The sequence below is a fragment of the Mustela nigripes genome, chromosome 9 (genome assembly GCF_022355385.1).
Source record: "Mustela nigripes isolate SB6536 chromosome 9, MUSNIG.SB6536, whole genome shotgun sequence".
Taxonomy (NCBI): domain Eukaryota; kingdom Metazoa; phylum Chordata; class Mammalia; order Carnivora; family Mustelidae; genus Mustela; species Mustela nigripes.
Genome location: NC_081565.1, coordinates 81470671 through 81488032, shown reverse-complemented (window position 1 = coordinate 81488032; position 17362 = coordinate 81470671). Strand labels below are relative to the sequence as shown.

At 43.5% G+C, this 17362-nt stretch overlaps 2 protein-coding genes across 4 annotated transcripts in view; both read left to right on the top strand.

Moving 5' to 3' along the window:
- The window catches only part of PIP5K1B (phosphatidylinositol-4-phosphate 5-kinase type 1 beta), a 290745-nt gene that overhangs the window by 71788 nt on the left and 201595 nt on the right, over window positions 1-17362 (top strand). The window lies entirely within an intron of this gene.
- On the top strand, window positions 3850-7400 carry PABIR1 (PP2A Aalpha (PPP2R1A) and B55A (PPP2R2A) interacting phosphatase regulator 1). Its single transcript, XM_059411900.1, has one exon. It carries the CDS (start codon window positions 3996-3998, stop codon window positions 4857-4859), a length of 864 nt encoding a protein of 287 aa, XP_059267883.1. The 5' UTR covers window positions 3850-3995; the 3' UTR covers window positions 4860-7400.

Genomic DNA, 17362 nt, shown 5'->3' with positions numbered 1-17362 from the left:
CATGGGAATGAGTGTAGGCCTGGTGTTGGGAACTACTGTTGCTTTTTATAAGGGAAGGCTGGGGAAAGCCTCTCAGTCGGTGACATTTGCATAGAGACCTGACGGGATGGAGCACGTGGACGTCCACCGGAAGAAGAGTAAGCCAGGTAGAGGGGGGAGCATGCCTCGTGGGCCGAAGGGCAGGAAGGGGCCTCTTCCCAGTCGGAGGGAAGACAGAGAGAGGGGCAGTATCTGGAGGTGGGGTCAGAGGGACAGCAGGGACCCAGGTCAGATAGGGCTGTACAGACCGTGACAATGACATTGACTTTCTGAGTGGGAATCCGCTGAGAGGATTCAAGTCTTTCCTTCCAGGAATACCTTGAAGACTGGTTGGAGAACTGACCCACAGACAGAGGCAGAAACAGGGAAATGAGTGAAGATTGCTCATAGGTATTAGGCAAGAACCAAAGGGCGCGGATGTTTGATTTTGTGGACTTAGCACTATCTCTGTGTTTGATTAGTAAAGATAATAGTTGTACCTCTCCAGCCGTGGATGAACAGTGTTGGCACATTTGAGCCACATTAGTAATAATTCAATAATACGCAAATCAGCAATATGCTGTGACTATTAAAATTTCTGAATTTAATGCTTTTTTCTGTTTCTCTAATATTTCCTTCTGAAAGCTCTTCTTTCCTCTCTCCTCTTTTTACTTAATTGCCATTCTTTGAGCCACTCCTGTTTGAACTTGTCATTTGTGACGGCCCTCTCTCCATCCTCCGGAGACACAGGGAGTCAGGTACTGTCGATAGCTTCTTGTCTCTCAAATCCGTCTCCTTTTTCTGCCCTTCCCAACTTGAGCTTAGACCTTGCTTTCGTCTCCCAGTTAGCGATAGATTCTCCTCTAATCCGTGGGAAAGGCTGCAAAAATAATGCAGGTTTTGAAGTGAGACCTTGATTCAGATCAGTTCAGCTCTTTGTTCTCCCACGTCGTGGGTAGGGCCTTTTGCAAAATGTTAAGGGAGAGGGAGAGAGAGTCTTAAGCGCACAGGGCTCAGTCTCACAACTCAGATCATGACCTGGGCCCAAAGCAAGAGTTGGATGCTTCACCAACTGTGCCAGCAAGGCGCCCCTCACCTTTTGCGGTTTTTGAACCTCCGTTGTCCCCTTGCAGAATGAGCATAACAATAACTAATTTATAGGATTGTAGTGAGGACTCAGTAGGATGATGGAGTGTTTAAAGTACCTGGAAGGTCATAGTTGATTATGACCTTGATTATTTCCCCTTCTGTTCGCCCACTTTCACTCCATCCTTGAGCTGCCTGGCAGGTCCTAAAGTGTAGCTCTCCTGGTGTCATTCGTCTTGGCAGAAACCTTCCACTGTTTCCTGTTGCCTCACATGTTAAGTACAGGCCCTTTTGCCTGGTGTTCAGAGCCCAGATTTTCTCACTCCAACTTCCATTTCCAAGTTTTTCCCCATTACTTTTCTTCTCCAAGCACATCATGTATCAGCAAATACGCTATTGTATTATCATGCCATCACTTCTGTATGAAAATCTTGTCGCTCTGTAAAAATTCTGTGCATCGAATCGTGTCTCAAGTTCTGTTGCCTTCACAAAGCTAACACTCTGGACGTGGCTTCTCCCAGTTCTAAAACATCATTGCCCTTGGAAGAAGCAATATGGTACCCAGGTTCTGGACCCAGAAAGCCCAGATTCTGCTCTTTACTCTTATCCTGGTAACATTGCTTCATATCTGCATCTCCATTTCCTCTGCATGATGAGGACAGTACCTCCCTGATAGGGTTGTTGTGAGGACTTAAGTAAGGTTACTACATGTGAAGCACTTTGGATACTGTCTGACATTTGGAAAGCTTAAATCAGTTTCTATGTAATTACAGGCATTGAAAAATCAACATTATAGCATTAGGACCTGTATTTTACAGGGAATTCATATGAAAAGCTACTTTGAGGTACAGTGGAAAAAGAGGCATAGACTGGGAACCAAGAGACCTGAATTCTAATACAGGTCCCCACTACTAAACAAAGTGTGTGACATGTCACTTAGGCTCTCTGGACCTTACATTCTTCAGCTGCAAAAGGAGAAAGACGAACAAAAATCACGATGCTTTCTTTCAGTTCAGACAGCCACCTGGATATCTCATAGCCACCTACAACTCACCTTGCCCAACAGAACTCCTTTAATTTCCACTTTTTGAAACCCACTCCTCCCCCTCTCTCTGTAAATGATGATACCATCTACGTAGTGTTAAGAAACCTAGGGGTTGCCTTTGAATTGTCTGTTCCTTTCAATATCTGAATGGAATCCATCTGCCTATCCTCTTGGTTCTACTTCCAGAACATCTGATTCCATCCACTTCTCCCTGTCACTGCTGCTACAGCCCTCGCCCAGTCATCCGCCTCTACTGTAGCTGTGGGTTCTGGATCTGCCCCTTTGCTTACACTCTTGCCGGCTTTCAGCCTAATTCCCACCGAGCCAAAGCGATATTTAAAACCTAAACCAGATAATATCACTTTCCTGCTTTAAACTCCCTAGTGGCTGTTCATTGTACTTAGGATGAGATCCAAACTCTTCTGTGTCCTCACACCACTCTCCCCCTTATGCTTCAGCTGCCCTTTTTTCTTCTCATGCCAACTCACCAACCTCATGCCTGCCTAGGGCTTTCTTAGCAGGTGCTATTTTCTGTGCTTAGAATAGTCATCCCCCAGATGTCAACATGACTTGTTGCTTCTTGTGGTTAGATCTCAGCTCTGATGCCCCCTCCCTTGTATCAGTAGTGCTCTATCACACCATCCTGTTTTTTCCTAAGGTTTGCCACTATGTGAAAATAGCTTATTTATCTCTTTCCCTTCAGTAGAAATTAAATGCTCTCCTATTAGGGCCTCTTTCGTGGCAGTGCTTAGTACATAGGGAAAACAAAACAAAACAAAACAAAAAACCTTGACTGAATACATGAATAAACAGAAACCCATTTTAATGAGATATCAAAGTTTGTATTAATTACATGAGCTAAATATTGTCTTTATTTTTAAAGCGTGAAGCCCTATTGCTTCCCTCCCTTTATACTGAGGGAAGATGATTGAGCACATATGCTTGTCCTAGAAATAGGAATCTAAATAAAATAATAGCAATAGCGGGACAGGTTGGTTTTCCCCCTGATCTAAATCGTTCTCAGATTTACCGGTGTCTCCTCTCCCACACTAACCCCAAAGTGCAGGTTACCATCCCCTCTGGCCTAGGAGACTGCCTCCCCTCTGGTCTTTGCCCTGTAGGTTCTAATCTCCCACCCCTCTGTGCCCCGGACGGACGGCAGCCCGTGCTCGTGCACTCAGGCTTGCAACCCTTCGGAGTTTTCATTGTTCTCAGGATAAAGGCCAGAACAGCCCGGGACCTCACTCCGCGCGGCAGGCCCCTCTCCCTCCCTCACCTCCTGGTTCCCGCCTGCCCCCGCAGGGGTGGCCCTAGCTTCCCGCTTCCTGGACGGTTCACTCTCCTGCACCCATTTTGTCTCCCTCCTGATCTCAGCGGATGGTCCCTTCCTCAGGGAAGCCCTCCCTGGTTAGGCCAAGCTCTCCTCCCCTTCATACAGCCCCGTATCACCGTCGGCCTTTCAGGGTCACTTTTTACAAGTGCTTACTCCGGGACACGGTAACCTTATTAACATGCCTGGCCGCGAGCTCCCCGGGACACGGTAACCTTATTAACATGCCTGGCCGCGAGCTCGTAGCTCGGTAACTAATTGCGGAAGAATTGGACTGGGTAGCGGCCCAACCACTCCTTGCCCCTCCCCCTAGGGCTGCGGGGCGACTATTACGCATTAAGCAGGCGCCGCGGAGAGGGAGATCTCACCGCGCCTGCGCGAAGGGGCACGCATGCGCAGAAGGACGAGCCTGCTGACAGATTGGCGGCGGCGGCGGCGGCGGTGGCCCTGGCCCTGGACTGCGGGGAATGGGAGTCCTAGGTCTCTGAGCGCCGCCCCCGCCTCCCTGCCCCCGACATGGCTCAGGAGAAGATGGAGCTAGACCTGGAGTTGCCTCCGGGTACTGGCGGGAGCCCGGCGGAGGGCGGCGGCAGTGGCGCCGGCGGGGGCCTCAGGAGGTCTAACAGCGCCCCCCTGATCCACGGCCTCAGTGACACTTCGCCGGTGTTCCAGGCCGAGGCGCCGAGCGCCAGGCGGAACAGCACAACGTTCCAGAACCGCCACGGCCTGCTCCTGCCGGCCTCCCCCGTCCGCATGCACAGCAGCCGCTTGCACCAGATCAAGCAGGAGGAAGGCATGGACTTGATCAACCGAGAGACCGTCCACGAGCGCGAGGTGCAGAACGCAATGCAGATAAGCCACTCCTGGGAGGAAAGTTTCAGCCTGAGTGACAACGACGTGGAGAAGTCCGCCTCCCCGAAGCGCATCGATTTCATTCCGGTGTCCCCAGCGCCGTCGCCCACCCGGGGGATCGGGAAGCAGTGTTTTTCACCCTCCTTGCAAAGTTTTGTGAGTAGCAACGGATTGCCTCCGAGCCCCATTCCCAGCCCAACGACTCGATTTACTACCCGGAGAAGCCAGAGTCCCATCAATTGCATTAGACCAAGTGTTCTTGGACCATTGAAAAGAAAATGTGAAATGGAAACTGAGTATCAGCCAAAGAGATTTTTCCAGGGCATCACCAACATGCTTTCTTCTGACGTTGCACAGCTGTCAGATCCTGGCGTGTGTGTATCGTCCGATACCCTCGACGGAAACAGCAGCAGTGCGGGATCGTCGTGTAACTCACCAGCGAAAGTCAGCACTACCACCGACTCTCCTGTGTCGCCTGCCCAAGCGGCCTCTCCATTTATTCCAGTAGATGAACTTTCATCTAAGTGATTCACCCACCCATCCTGAGACTCGGTTTTTTTGTTCGTTTGTTTTCTGTTTTGTTTTTGTTTTGCAACGGAGAGGAAAAAAAAAAAATCAAGTCGGAGCAAGCACTGAACTTTGTCGATTAATTTGAGGCTATTTCCTATTTGACCCTCTTCCTTTTTTTTGGAATTTCCTGAAATGTTGTTACTCTATAGAACTTCTATGTCAGGTTCCTGCAGATGCCCTTGAATTTAGTGTAGTAATATTTTCAGACGTTTTCCAATAAGTGTGTTGAAGCATACGTCTTTATGCTGCTAATATGTTTAAATACATATGTTATCCCTTGATTTTTTAAAATAATTGAGAGCTCTATTTATTTATGGGATTATTAAGTTCTGATGCAAATATAAATGTTGAATTAATCAGCATAGTAAACTGATGTTTTAAAATTCCATATTTCATGCCCACACTAATTTTTAATGTTATTTTTCAGTGATTGCTAATTTCTATTTGACGAAGACCTTAGCTATTTACAGCGATTTTTTAAAAATATGTTAGTCATAACATATCGATCTAGTGGTTGTCTGTTTTATCCAGGAATCCTTGGATATTTAATTTTCTGGGTTCACAAGTGGCTGGGAGGGGGAAATGATAAAAGAACAAAATATGAAAGTTTGCAACAAATCTTTTTAAATTAACTGTATAAACTAAACACTGAAACGCATTTTCTAATGAAATTTTAATATTAATTCTAATAAGTTGTCCAAATAGAACTCCAGGAAAGTTTAAGAAAAACATTTTTTAAACCAGAAAGTGCATTCTCTTGGGTATAATCCTGAAGGAAAATGGGACAGTGCCTTGCAGTCTTGGCCCATTCTACATAGGCTGAGACCAGGTTCTTTGTACCACTGCAAACTTGAAAGTTTCTCAAATGCAGAAAATGTGGGAAGCCCTGTTGGACTTCATCAGAGCACCCCGGCAGATAAGTCTCTCAATCACTGATATGCTTTAAAATATCCAGTTGTGCCTCAGTGAAAAATCCTTGCCAACAAGGAGCCAAAGCAGCTTTTGGCTGCTTTTCTGCTCTGCCCATCTGTCACCTTCCTGGTTTTCCCTGGCTCAGGAAGGAAGCAGCTGTTTCCTTGCCAACAGGTCCTTCCTCTCCAGCTCCCATCAAACTAGGGCACCATCGGTTAGACAGAGGTACGGTGTGACTTGGATTTCTGACAGTGTGCAACAACAGAACGGTGGAATTGTTGCAGGAACCTGTGTAGTTAAAGCCAGAGCTGGAGTTGACTGCCTTGGGGATTGCTAATTGATGAAGGGTCAGTGACTTGCAAGAGAAAATCAGTGGAGAGTCACATAGGTAGATCATTATTTAACTTAGATTTTATTAAAGGTAGAATTGTAAAATGTTCTTTTCTTTGCCTTTTACAACTAAGACAAAATACAGAAATATTTAATATCAAATGTTTTTATATCATGCTTCCTATATCTTCCTTTGTTAGATAGATAGAATGGCAGACAAAAGGGGAAGGGGAGGAAGTAAAAGAGAGACCAAGATAAAAAAGCTCCAGCTTTCTAAGTTACTGCTTATAGAGATTTTAACAATTATGTGGAATTTTTACAACTGAGAATAAATGGAACTGGTCAGCTTTTGAAAGTTGCCTTAAGAATTCAATGAAATTATATCGAGGGTAAGATTGTGTCCGTAGGCTGAAAATTCTCTGTTCTGGGTAGTAGTTCACGTACTCCAGTCCTGACCTTGTTCCTCCAGTTCAAACCTGTATAGCCAGCTTCCTGGTGGGTACCTTGACCTGCTTCCGGAGGTGCTTTAACCTCAGCATCTCCAAAACAAAATTCAGTATCATTGAACCTGTTCTTGAATTACCTAAATTGATGTCCTCACTAGCTGATTTTCTAAACTGGAAACCATGGGAAGTGTCTTTGACTTTTCCCTTTACTCTATCACATCCAGTGTAATCGCTAAGTCCTGCCTCCTGAAGTGAATCTGAGACCTCTCCCCTTCTCTGTTCTTTGCCTCTGATTAAACTTGGGTTCCAGCCCAAGTGATCTCGCCCATTTTCCCACCTCCCTTCTGGCTCAGTCTTCACTCTGCCTCTAAAGTGATCTTCCTGAAATAGAAACTTGATTGGTTTTTCACCCTCCTGCTTGAAAACTTTATGTGCTTCCCCATTTCCCACAGCGTAGGGAATGCTTTCCGTAACCTGGCATATAATAAGGTCCTTCATTCATTCACTGGGCGTACTGTAAAACAGCTTTACAACTCTGCTCATCCTGTCTGAGCACACATCCTTCCTTCTTACTCTGCGAACACTAGACTCCTTGATCTTCTTGAAATACGCCGTGTACTTTCATGTGTTTGTGCCTTTGGATGGATTGTTCTTCCCCCAAAAATGCCATTCCTGTCCTTTTCAGCCAGGCAAATGCTTTGTTTCTTTTTTATTGCATGTTAATTTAACTATGAAAGAATGTATACCTGCTGATTATAAAAGTATTTAAACAATGCAGATATCTATATAGTAAAAACTAAAGTCTGCCTTTTACTATGTAAAATTCATCTGCCCTTCCCATTGGTAATTTCTGTTAATTCAGTATATATTGTACAAGTTATTTTGCTCCTCATTTCCGTGTATATATGTATATAAATTTGGGAAGCCAACATGTCCTTGACATCTCTCTTCCTTTTCTTTCCCGTATCTTCCCTAAGTCTTAGTGATTTTCTCTTCCGGAATCTACCCCCCCCCCCCCCCAATTTTCATCTCTGTGGCCACCCTACCCCCAGGCTACCACTCATTTCCCTCAGAGACTTCCAAAGTAGCCTAATTCCCACTCATCCCTTTCACGCGCCCCTCTCACACGCTCTTGTCAGGTGTCCATTCATTCTCCATACAGCAACTAAAGTAATCCTTTTAAAATTACATGCCTGATCCTTCCATCGTCCAGCTTAAGGCTTCTCCTTTGCTTCTCGTTATGTTTATGGTATACCAAAATGTACTAATTCTGGCCCAGGGAGCCTGGGGGGATCTGACACTTGCCCCTCCCTCCCCCTTGCTTTCTTACTGAATATATCATCTCTCCCATTTTAGGTCCTGTGGCCAGATCCTTTTCTCGGAAGGTATAGGGAAATCTTTATTTCTGTAAGCTTATTTTTCTGTATGGATGGTAAATTTTAAATCAGATGAGGCTCTCAGAGTTTATATAGACCATTTACATTGTATTATTGTTTGTAACTTTAGTCATTACTTTCAAGGGCTTAACTCATGTGGGACCTATCCTTCAAAACCAGTCTTAGTACTGCTAAGCTATGAACTTGGTGCTGGAAGTCCCCAAGCACATCAACATTTAGCTAAAGTACAACCTGTCATGTATAACAAATCGCTGTGGTCTATTTTCCTTTATTGTGTTCGTTAAAAACACAATGAAAACGGGAAAGAAAAAAAAAGATGGTCACCAAATCTATGGGTGCTGGATGTCAGAACCTTTGAGCATACTTAAAAGATTGATTGTAACCAAGAATAATCTGTATCGAGATGCCTTCCAGTGACTCAGATTTATCATGTTAGGTCAGCTGGTTGCACACCTACACCGAGAGATGGACCACTCTTAGATATTTGGCAGTAAGATGGAGAAAGTGTCAAGTTTTCTGAGGGAATCAAGACTAAGAAAAAATTTTTTTTCTTAAGACTGTGTATATAGAGCGTGAGAAAAAGTCTGAAAATCCAAGAGAGAGGTGGGAAATGGGAATAACTTCCGAAACAACAAACCAAGGAAGGTGTTGTAACCTGTATTTCCTGGGTAGCATCTGCAAATAGAAGAAAGGGTCATCCTGAGAAAGGAGGTTTGGAGGCATTTTTTTCCCCCCTCTGAAAGCAGAAAGGAGAGGGGAAGAGGCTTGAACAAAGATACCAGTACATGTTGAATTGATTTGCTTTGGCAGGAGCTTGTGGGTGTGGAGGAAGGGATAAGAAAAGAGGAAAGGATTTGTATCCAATTGCTTCTATTTTCTAATTACCCAGTAGTCTAGGGTGTTTGAGGGTGGGTGGGAGTAGATTTAGAAGCTTGAGCAAAAGAAAGATTTAATGTTGCCTTTTGAAAATCTGTAAAGCAGTGACTCAGGATTGAGAGGAAGCTTGACTAGGCCCCGTTTGTGGAGTTGGATGGCAGATGCAAAAGAAGTAGATTGGATTGACCTAGGTTTAAGCATTGGTTAAGTAGACGTAGGTTGAGTCCAGTGTGTGAAGCAATTAAAGATTCTGCTGAAAGTGTAGCTGAGTTACTGACCAAGGCCTTGAGGGTGTTAAGAGAAGTCAGCAGTGGGTGATGGACGAAACGCCTTTACTCAAGGCCTTATGATCAGCCGTGACAAAGTATACAGAGAATTGGATCTCAGGCAGAACTCCTGCTTCAGTTTTGCCCATCTTTTTTGTGGCTTATTTCGTTTCATTAGAGAATTAATCTTTTTTTTTTTTTAAGATTTTATTTATTTATTTATTTGACAGAGATCACAAGTAGGCAGGCAGAGAGAGAGGAGGAAGCAGGCTCCCTGCTGAGCAGAGAGCCTGATGCAGGGCTCAATCCCAGGACTCTGAGATCATGATCTGAGCCAAAGGCAGAGGCTTTAACCCATGGAGCCACCCAGGCGCCCTTAGAGAATCAATCTTAAATCAGCAAGCTGTGAGTCCCACTTATGTGATAGAAAAAATTATATCAGATTGCTCACTGTAGCCAAGACAATTCTTTATGCCTTCCTTAACTTGCCATCCAAGTAAAAAATTTTCTTAAAAGTTGAAATGACCTTTCTGTAAAAAGAAATTGCATGTAAGGTACTTGCTATTGTCAGACACTCTTCTAGGTACTAAACAAATTTCTTTCATTTACTTTTTATCACTACCATCTGAGATAAATGCCATTTTTCTCATTTTGCAAATGAGACAGACAGAGGGGCTAAATAAATAGCTTGCTCAGGTTTCTGAAGTCAGGGGTAGGCAGCGGATCGTGGTGGTTAGGAACACGGGCTTCAAGCCGAGTGGTGGAGAGGATGAGATGGTCAGTAAAGTCCAGCCGTGCTGGGCAGTTTCCATAGAAGGGTCAGCCGTCCTCATCACCATGGCTGTGGTCCTGATAGTCATCTAGCAGGGACTGGTTAAGGAAGCTTCTGATCATCCCTGGCAGGCAAAAGCTCCTGTGTTCACACTCAGTGACAGTACGCTGTCCACCCTTCAGGGCAACCTGTCCTTTTATGAGGTCATTGTTTTCCATGTTGAAGAGTCTCTCTTGCAGACGACACGTTCCTTTGTAACTTTCGCAACTGAGGTCAAAGCTGTCTCTCTGGAAGATGCAGAACAAATCTTATCTCTCTCTCAGGTGATAGTTCTTCCTTCACAGATCGGATCCTCTGTAATTACCTTCTCTTGCTTCTGGATTTGAGAAATCGGGAGCAGTTTCTCAGTGTGTTCCCCTGTGAAATCGGGCTGCCATCTTTTACAGCCAGAATTTTCCCAAGATTGTGATCCCCTCAAGACTGTCTGCCTGCCCCAGTGAGAAAGCCAAAAATGGCCTGATAACATGAGCCATCACCAGTGACAATAATTAACAATAATTGGCACTAATATTTATTAAACACTAAATTGAGCCTCTAGATACTATTTCCAGTGCTTTGTATGAATGACTTCATATAATTCTCCTAACAGCCCTGTGGGGTAGGTGCTGTGATTTAACATGAGAAGACCAAGTGCGTTTTCTCAAGTCTCCATTACGTTTTGTTTCCTTTTGGATTTAGGTCTTTTTGTGTTTGTTTGTTTGTTTTCTTTTTCTCATTTGAGATAAAGTCTCTTTTCCAGCTTGTTCTTGCTGCCACTTACATGTTGAATCAAATAATATATTTATTTAGAACGGTGGTTTTAGACATTTTAGATACTACTTTCATATTTGATATTTGATATTAGAGGAAGCTCTTGGGAGGATTTTCTTTATTAATAGGTAAAATCAAATTGGTATAGAAAAAATTATGGTTTACATATTTTCAAACTGACTTGCTGTTTGATATAAGAAATCTAAAAGCACAAATTTTAGATTCTTTTCCTTTAAAAAAAAAAACACATAAATTTGCCTTGTTATATTTGAGTTAAACAGTGTCCTTGGTTGTCTTCAGATTGTCCATTCCTAGGGAAACACAGGCAAGATCATTTTGACCCTTTCCCCCAACACACAAAAAAAGCCCTGTAAGTTTAAAATGTATCATTTTTCTTTTCCTTTTTTTAAAAATTGAAGTGTAATTACTGTACAGCGTTGTAGCAGTTTCAGGAGTACAATATAATGATTCACCAATTCTGTGCATTACTCAGTGCTCGTCAAATAAGTGCACTCATTAATTCCCCATCGCCTCGTTCACCCCTCCCCCCTCTGTATGTAAGAGCCTGTTACTTTGTTTCTTTGTGTGTTTTGTTCCTTAAATTCCACATAGGAGTGGAACCCTGCAGTATTTTTCTGTCTGGCTTGTTTCACTTAGTGTTACACCTCTACGTTCATCCTTCTCATTGCAGATGCTGTAGCTGTCGGTACCACGACTTTCTTTTCTGTTCTTCTACTGGTGGACACTTGGATTGTTTCTATTTATCTTGGTTTCTGTAAACAGTGCTGGAATAAACACAGGGGTACATATATCCTTTCAAGTTAGTGTTTTCGGTTTCTTTGGGTCAATACCCAGTGGTAGAATTCCTGGATTATAACTAATTTTAAGTTTGAGGAACCTCCATACTGTTTTCCACAGTGACTGCACCAGTTTGCATTCCCACCAGCCGTGCATGAGGGTTCATCTTTCTCCACCTCCTGGCCAACACTATTATCTTGTCTTTTTGATCCTAGCTGTTCTGACAGGTGTAAAGTGATACCTCATCATGGTTCTGTTTTCCAGTTTCCTGTTGATGAGTGATGTTGAACATCTTTTCATTTGTCGGTTGGCCATTTTTCTGCTTTGGAGAAATGTCTGTTCAGGTCCTCTGCCTATTTTTATTTATTTATTTATTTAAAATTTTTTTTTTAAAGATTTTATTTCTTTATTTGACGGAGATCACAAGTAGGCAGAGAGGCAGGCAGAGAGAGAGGGGAAACAGGCTCCCTGCTGAGCAGAGAGCCGGATGTGGGGCTCAGTCCCAGGACCCTAAGATCATGACCTGAGCCGAAGGCAGACGGTATAACCCACTGAGCCACCCAGGTGCCCCATGTTCAGGTCCTCTGCCCATTTTTAAATCAGATTATATGTTATTTGGGTGTTGGATTATTTATATTTTATTTTATATATAATATATTATATATATAAGTAAACATATATAATATAATAGATATAATTTAATATAATTATAATTTATAATATAACCAATATAATTTAATATAATATAATTTATTATATGTTTATATATAAATTTTATATGTATAAGTTGTATTAATATGTATAAATTTATATATAAATTTATATATAAACATAAAATAAATTATATATTAAATTATATAAAAATTATATATAATTATATGTAATTAAATTATAATTATAATAGTATATTTATATAATATATATGAATTATTTATTTTATATATTTTTGATATTAACCCCTTATCAGCTATATCATTTGCAAACCAAAAAAGACACCACAGGCAGTAAACTCTTCGACATCAACCGTGGAAACATTTTTCTCTAAAATTTGTCTCCTTAGGCAAGGGAAACTAAAGCAAACATAAACTCTCTGGACTATACCAAATGAAAAGCTTTTGCACCCCCAAAGAAAACCATCAACAAAATGACAACCTACCGAATGGGGAAAAATGTATCTTTTTTTTAGAGGCAAAAGATCAGCAGGATTTAAACAAGGATCCAAAACGTTTTATTGCCTAATAACAACCTTGCCTTCTTTTTCTACAAGAACTCTCCCCAGAGGGCAGAGATTTAAATGCGGAACAATTGAGCAATCTCTGAGAAACTATTATTTTTTTACCTTTACCTCTGAGAAAAATCACTTCACTGTTGAATGAAAGGACCCAAAAAGGAAAGCTTCCCTTTGAGTACATTTTCAAATTTGTGCTCAGACTTCAGGTTTCACAGTGTCATGTTCCTCCATTAGACATTTTGAAACAAAGCATCAAAAGGCACAATTTGTTCCAAAGGGTTAGTTATCATTTTAGAAGTTCAACAGATACTGAAAAATCACTTCAAAGAGAACTTGTAGCTCTATCGCTTGTGGAAATAATTTTATAACGTGGAGAGTTTAAACAGATAACATCCAGTACTCAAGTTCTATGTATGTATGGCACACACATGCCTGTGTTCACACACATGTTCACGCACGCAGTCACACACACGCCCGACCTACTTTATGAGCCTTGATCTGTGTGCTTGGAGCCGTATTTAGCTTCCTTCCCATTTCAGCTTTCCTCTCCTTTTCCCCCTTCTAATTCCAAGTGCTACCCTGAAACAGAAAAGGGTATAGTTCTGGGATCCCGCTGTGCCTGAAATCTGTTTCTCTTTTTTGAACTTCTGGAGTAAGTATTTAGGGAGACGTGAAATTCACTCATTGACAGACTCTTGGCCAGTAGGGCTGAAACTGGCAAACAGAGAACCTATTGCGCTTACTGTCCTACGAAAGCTTCGTTTTCTGTCGACGCCAGAGGTGGCTCTGGTTCTTTTCCAGTCACCTACAGTGGGTCTTCCAAGCCAAACCAACATCTAGGGCTTGGCTAGCAAGGCATGTTGTGAAAGAGGACAATTGAGAAAGATCTTTTGTGCCCTTGAAAAGCAGAGTGGTTGGTTGAGGTAACCATGCCTGTGATTCAGGGACTCCCTCCCCCCTTGCTTGAAGGAGAAAAATCAGTTTTACTGTTGGAGTAGCCAGGGGATTGCTGGAGCTCTGGATTGCCAAGGAGCCATTGATGTTGGGATCTTCTGAAAAGAAAACTCTGAGATGTTCCGAAGGGCATGGCAGTGGGCAGGTGATGGGTGGACTGGTTATTTCTTTTGGCATGGGAGCCCTCTCTCGGGCCCTCGTGAGCCCTTGTGGACTCAAGAGTGACATTGAGGTTGGTTTTCTTTGTGGAGCTTTTTTACTATCTGTGTTCCACTTCTTGTGGGATTTGGAGTTGAATCGGGATGTGCGTACGGCATCTTTCTTTCAATGTCCTCTTCTTAAGAGTCTTCTGAAAACACAGTAAAAGAGAATAATGATGATGATCCTTGTCACATTACCTTGGATCAGAAATTACAATTCTTGGAGCTCTTTATCATACCAATTTATACTAGGTTTCCAACTCTGAATCAAAATTCCGTACCTGTCTGTAGAGTTTTTCTCAGGGCCCCCTCTTAACCACGCTGCTTCCTACCAGATATTTCTAAAATACAAACCTGAAATGCGACATGAATAACTACCCTTCCACTTCAGGGTTAAATCAGATGATGCAGCATGAGTGAGAGAGGACCTCCCCGCCTTTGCGCATCCCCTGAATCCCAAGACTGAACCGCTTGGGGTTCCCCAGCACTGCCTGCTCCCATCTGCTGTCTGTGTTGCGGTCAGCTGTGTCCTCTGCTGAAAATGCTCTTCCCTCCTCTGGTCTCTACCCACCTTCTTTCATTAACTCCTTCAAAACTTAGTCCAAGGAGCGCCTGGGTGGCTCAGTGGGTTAAGCCTCTGCCTTTGGCTCAGGTCATGATCTCAGAGTCCTGGGATCCAGCCCTGCATCAGGCTCTCTGCTTAGGGGGGAGCCTGCTTCCACCTCCCTCTCTCTCTCTCTGCCTGCCTCTCTGCCTACTTGTAATCTCTGTCTGTCAAATAAATAAATTTAAAAATCTTAAAAAAAAAAAAAAAAAAAAAAAACTTAGTCCAAGAGCTACTAACGTGTTCTGGAAAGCCTTTCCTGATGGCTCCTGCCTCTCTGGCCCTGGTCCGTTGATGGCTTTCTTCTGTCAAGTTCGTTAACAGGCCACCTTGTATTTGTATGGTTTCTTGTCTCTTCACCGTGTGCCTAAGCCTAGCCTCAGCCTTTCCCTTCCGTCGCTGCTACCTGTGCAGGGCACCTTGTAATTGCTGGAGCTGACCGTGAATGGATGATTCATAGATGGATAAATGGTTGAACAACTGGCTCAGGATATTTTTAAGAGGAAGGAATCCAGTCCCATGGCTGAGCTCCTTATAGTTCGTTGAGAGACTAGAAATTCACTTTTTGAGCCGTTTTGACTTGAGCATCTATGTGCTTCATTCCGGCTCGTCTCTTAGGGTATAACAGTGGATAAAACAAAGCCCTTGTAGAGCACACGTTCTGCATACATTCTAACAGGGTGCAGGGAGCGGTGTCCATAGACATAGGGAATAATTACACAGCACGGAGAGTGAGGAGTGGGAAGGAGCTCAGGGGTGGCTGGAGCAGAATTACTGAAGGGAAAGATAGTCGGAGTTGCGGAGAGAAGTGGGCAGGAGGAGGAGGGGTTGCTCACGTGCCATGGGAGGACGTTGGCTTTGACTATGAGAGACGGAGAGGCATTGCAGGACTTCGAGGATAGAAGTGGCCTGATTGTCATAAGTTTCAGAAGGAACACTCTTGGGGCGCCTGGGTGGCTCCATTGGGTGAGCTTCTGCCTTCGGCTTAGGTCATGATCCAAGGGTCCTGGGATTGGGTCCCACATTGGCCTCCCTGCTCAGCGGCGAGCAAATAAATGAACAATGTCATGAATGGTTGAATGGGTGGTTGGGTGGATAGAAGGAACACTGTTGCAGTGTCGACAGTAGACTTTGAAGGGCAGGTGTAGAAGCAGCAAGGGGACCCGTCAGGAGGCTTTCCAGCAATCCAGGTAAGAGATGGTGGTGGTTTGGTTGCAGGGGGTGGCAGTGGAGGTGGGGAGATGTGGTTAAATTCTGTATATTGAAGGTAGAGCCAACAGTGTGAAGAGGGCCCTGAGAGAGAGAAAAGGATAATTCCAAGGTTTTGGGGTCCAAGCACCTGGCCCAGTGGAGCCGCCACCACCTGAGATGTGGAAGTCTAGCGTTGCAGTCAGATTTTTTTCATTTATTTTTTTTTATTTTTAATTTTTTTGGCCGAGGTTGTAGAGGTGGTGGGCATTCGTGCCTCTGTTTTTGGATGTTAGGTAAATGATCCTAATTAGGTATTCAAGTGCAGATGTCAGGGGAGCAGTTAGATTTGGGAGTCTGGAGTTCGGGAAAGGGGCTGGGCTGGAAATACACACTTGGGGAGTCATCTGTCAATGACTGTGGACCGTATGTAAAATCCAGAGAACACTCAAAATCACTAGGAGCCATGGGAACGTGCACCAAGAACAGCAGAGAGTAGGAAGTGGACGTCACATTAAGAGGTCAGGGAGAGGACACAGAGAAGGAGCAAGGCCGGAGGTAGGAAACAGAGAGAGTGTGTCCCAGACACTGTGTGAAAGGAGGTGGAGTGATCGGGTGTGTCCATTGTGGCGGATCTGACAAGCAAGAAGGGGACTGATCACTGAGCGCCAGTGTAGTAACGTGTAAGGGACGGGCCACCTTGGTGAGAGTCCTTGCTCTGGAGAGGTGGGCTGGAAACCCAGCCGGAGTAGTAGGAGTGGAATTGGAGTCCGCCACATGGCTGAAGAAAGACGGTGGGTTCTTTCAGATCCTTGAGGATAAAGCAGAGCCAAGGTCCTCCTCCCTCCCGGTCTTATTGGTAAATTGTTTAAGCACTTCCCAAGAAATGTCTCTGTCCATATATATGATTATGGTCTGGGGAAAAAAACAAGGCAAATAAAATATTCTGTTCTGTTCTTTTCTTTCTTTCTTTCTTCTTTGTCTTTTTTTTTTTTTTTTTTTTTTGCATTATTTTGAGGGGGAAAAGTCTATAAATAAATGTTTCTCCTCCAAACATGAGTAAATTACTAAAAGCTTACTGATTCACTTCCTTCATGAATTTGTCTGATTCATTTTATTCCCTTGCCATCTATTTCTGATGGCTTTTTTCCACTTATAAATTGAAATTTAGTTCCACACCCGTGACACAATTACTTCTGTACATTTGGCCCAGTTTCTTAACCCAGAGACATTTTCCTCTTCAGTGAGTGCTGTGGATTTTATTTTTTTAAGTAGTTCATTGTCCTCCTAGATTTTATTTAGGGACCAATTATTTTTTCATATTCCTTTTCAAAATTCTTGCCGAACAGTGGGAGAGGAGAGTGCCAGCAATAATAGGGAAGAAAGAATGCCTTCTTCCCGTTGAAATGCTCAGATTTCATTCTAATTATAAAATATTGTCAAGTTCCTGCTTGTGGGTTGGGCAGCCTGTCCCAGTCCTTTCCAGACAAGGACGCAGGGACATCCAAGCCAGATTTGTACCCAGGAGAGAACCTTGCCTGCTCTGGGATCTGCTCTCTCCTGATTCGGCATTTTTGTCTTTCAAGACTCGGATCTTGTCCTGCTCATTCCATGGAAACTCCTCCGCTGCTCCTGGCTCTAGGTAGTGTGGGTTTCCTCTGAATCACAGTACTGCCT